The 1679-nt window shown below is 33.4% G+C and overlaps 1 protein-coding gene across 1 annotated transcript; it reads right to left on the minus strand.

The window, feature by feature from the left end:
- Positions 1–478: 478 nt before the first annotated feature.
- On the minus strand, positions 479–1679 carry LOC103872708. The gene has a single exon (XM_009151139.3). It carries the CDS (start codon positions 1056–1058, stop codon positions 717–719), a length of 342 nt encoding a protein of 113 aa, XP_009149387.1. The 5' UTR covers positions 1059–1679; the 3' UTR covers positions 479–716.

Below are 1679 nucleotides of genomic sequence, written 5' to 3' on the forward strand. Positions count from 1 at the left end.
TTAATGGTTAACTAACTTCTGTTAGAGTCAACGCAGATTTAATCATGTTTTAAGAAACTCAAGTAGTTTTTTAATTATAATTGAGTTGAGGTCGTATTTGGTACGACCGAAATTATTGGGCTTGAAATTGACAGTTTTCCCTGTCACCACGCTTACAAGAGTTTTCGTGATTTTTTAATAGAAATATTATTATTGTTTTTAAATCTGGTCTTCCAAATAAGAGAAAGGTGACTCTCTTAATTTTATATTCATTTATAAACTTTACTATTTGATGAGAAGAAAAACTCAAATGCATTTGCCATTTGAAAATTGAAAATTGAAACTTTCGTATTTTTAATTCCAAAAACAAAAGGTAAAGGTATGAAATTAAGAATATAGAACCTGATCCAAAGCAATTACGAATAATTCCATTCTCATTAACATACCTTTATTAAAATTTAAATCAAAACCATGTTATTAATCATATTAAGCTCATTAATCTTGTATTTATCATTTTCTTGAAAACTCATTGAACGTGTACTAAACACTCAACTTTTTAATACAGTTTAGCCCCCAAAAATAACTTTGTAATTCAGTAATTCGCAAAACATGACAAATCCATAGTTGGATCCATCTTTTAAACCAGATCACTAGTTGTTGTTTTGTTTCCTCATAGATTGTATAATATATTAAAACAACAATATACAAACGTCTTTATTCATCTTCCTTCATCGAAACTATTTGTAGTGAATAACAGGTGCGTTAGAATTCGGATCCCACACACCTCCTTCCTTCAAATACTCCATATACCTAGCAAACTCCGGTTTTGCCGTCGCCAAGTTCTTCTTCGTTGCTTTCTTCTTCTTCTTTTGGAAACGAACGTCGAAGAAACTTAGCAAAGGATGAACAGAACCACCGGTTGGTTTCACCATCGGCGTCTTCTTCACCTCTTGAACCGGGTTTCTTGAATTACCATAAACACTACCCGGAACGCTCGAGACCCTCTTCAAATTAGGTTCTTCTTCCCCGAGCTTTTTGTAGCCCCCGTGGATCTTCCTAGTGCTCATGGCTCTAAACATGATCGTATTTTGTTGGTTAGGTGTGTTCTTGAATCTTTCTGATGGTGTTTGTTTAAGTAAGTAGGCCAGCTATGAATAATAGTAGATCTATTGACTTTTATATTTGTGTAGATCTCTCCAACTAACAAAATTAAATATGTGCATAATTTAATGAAAACCATGTGTTAGTGTTACACCCACATGATGTATACATCTCGTCCCTATTTAATCGCCGGTCAAGTGTGTTTTATGCTGACTATTACGTTTACATCTTTTAGACAATTCAAATGGACAATGGCTTAAGAGTTTAGGCTAACTTGTCTTGTTGTGTACAAAACTAACTTTCCTTGTCTCATCCAAGAAGTTATTAATATTCTTGGAACGAAGAAAAAACATATATTGCAACTTTGTCAAAAAAGATCAAAAGAGACCTTTCAGAAATCCATTTTCAAAGTGATATCTGAAGCACTTGTTTCCAAGCACACGTAAAGTCTAGATGGACTGACCGACTGAATTGATCATGTAATCATACTATTCTTGTTCAGAACCCTTTTAAAACGTTAGACTTGGTCATATATCCTTTTTTCTTATGTCAGCTAAAACCCATATAACATCGACTACCTATTTTGGAGAAAGAATAGT

The sequence above is a fragment of the Brassica rapa genome, chromosome A01 (assembly GCF_000309985.2).
Source record: "Brassica rapa cultivar Chiifu-401-42 chromosome A01, CAAS_Brap_v3.01, whole genome shotgun sequence".
NCBI classification, from domain to species: Eukaryota; Viridiplantae; Streptophyta; class Magnoliopsida; order Brassicales; family Brassicaceae; genus Brassica; species Brassica rapa.

Bases quoted from the DNA above. Each gene is read 5' to 3' on its own strand.
- LOC103872708 (XM_009151139.3), bottom strand. From the start codon at position 1,058: ATGTTTAGAGCCATGAGCACTAGGAAGATCCACGGGGGCTACAAAAAG.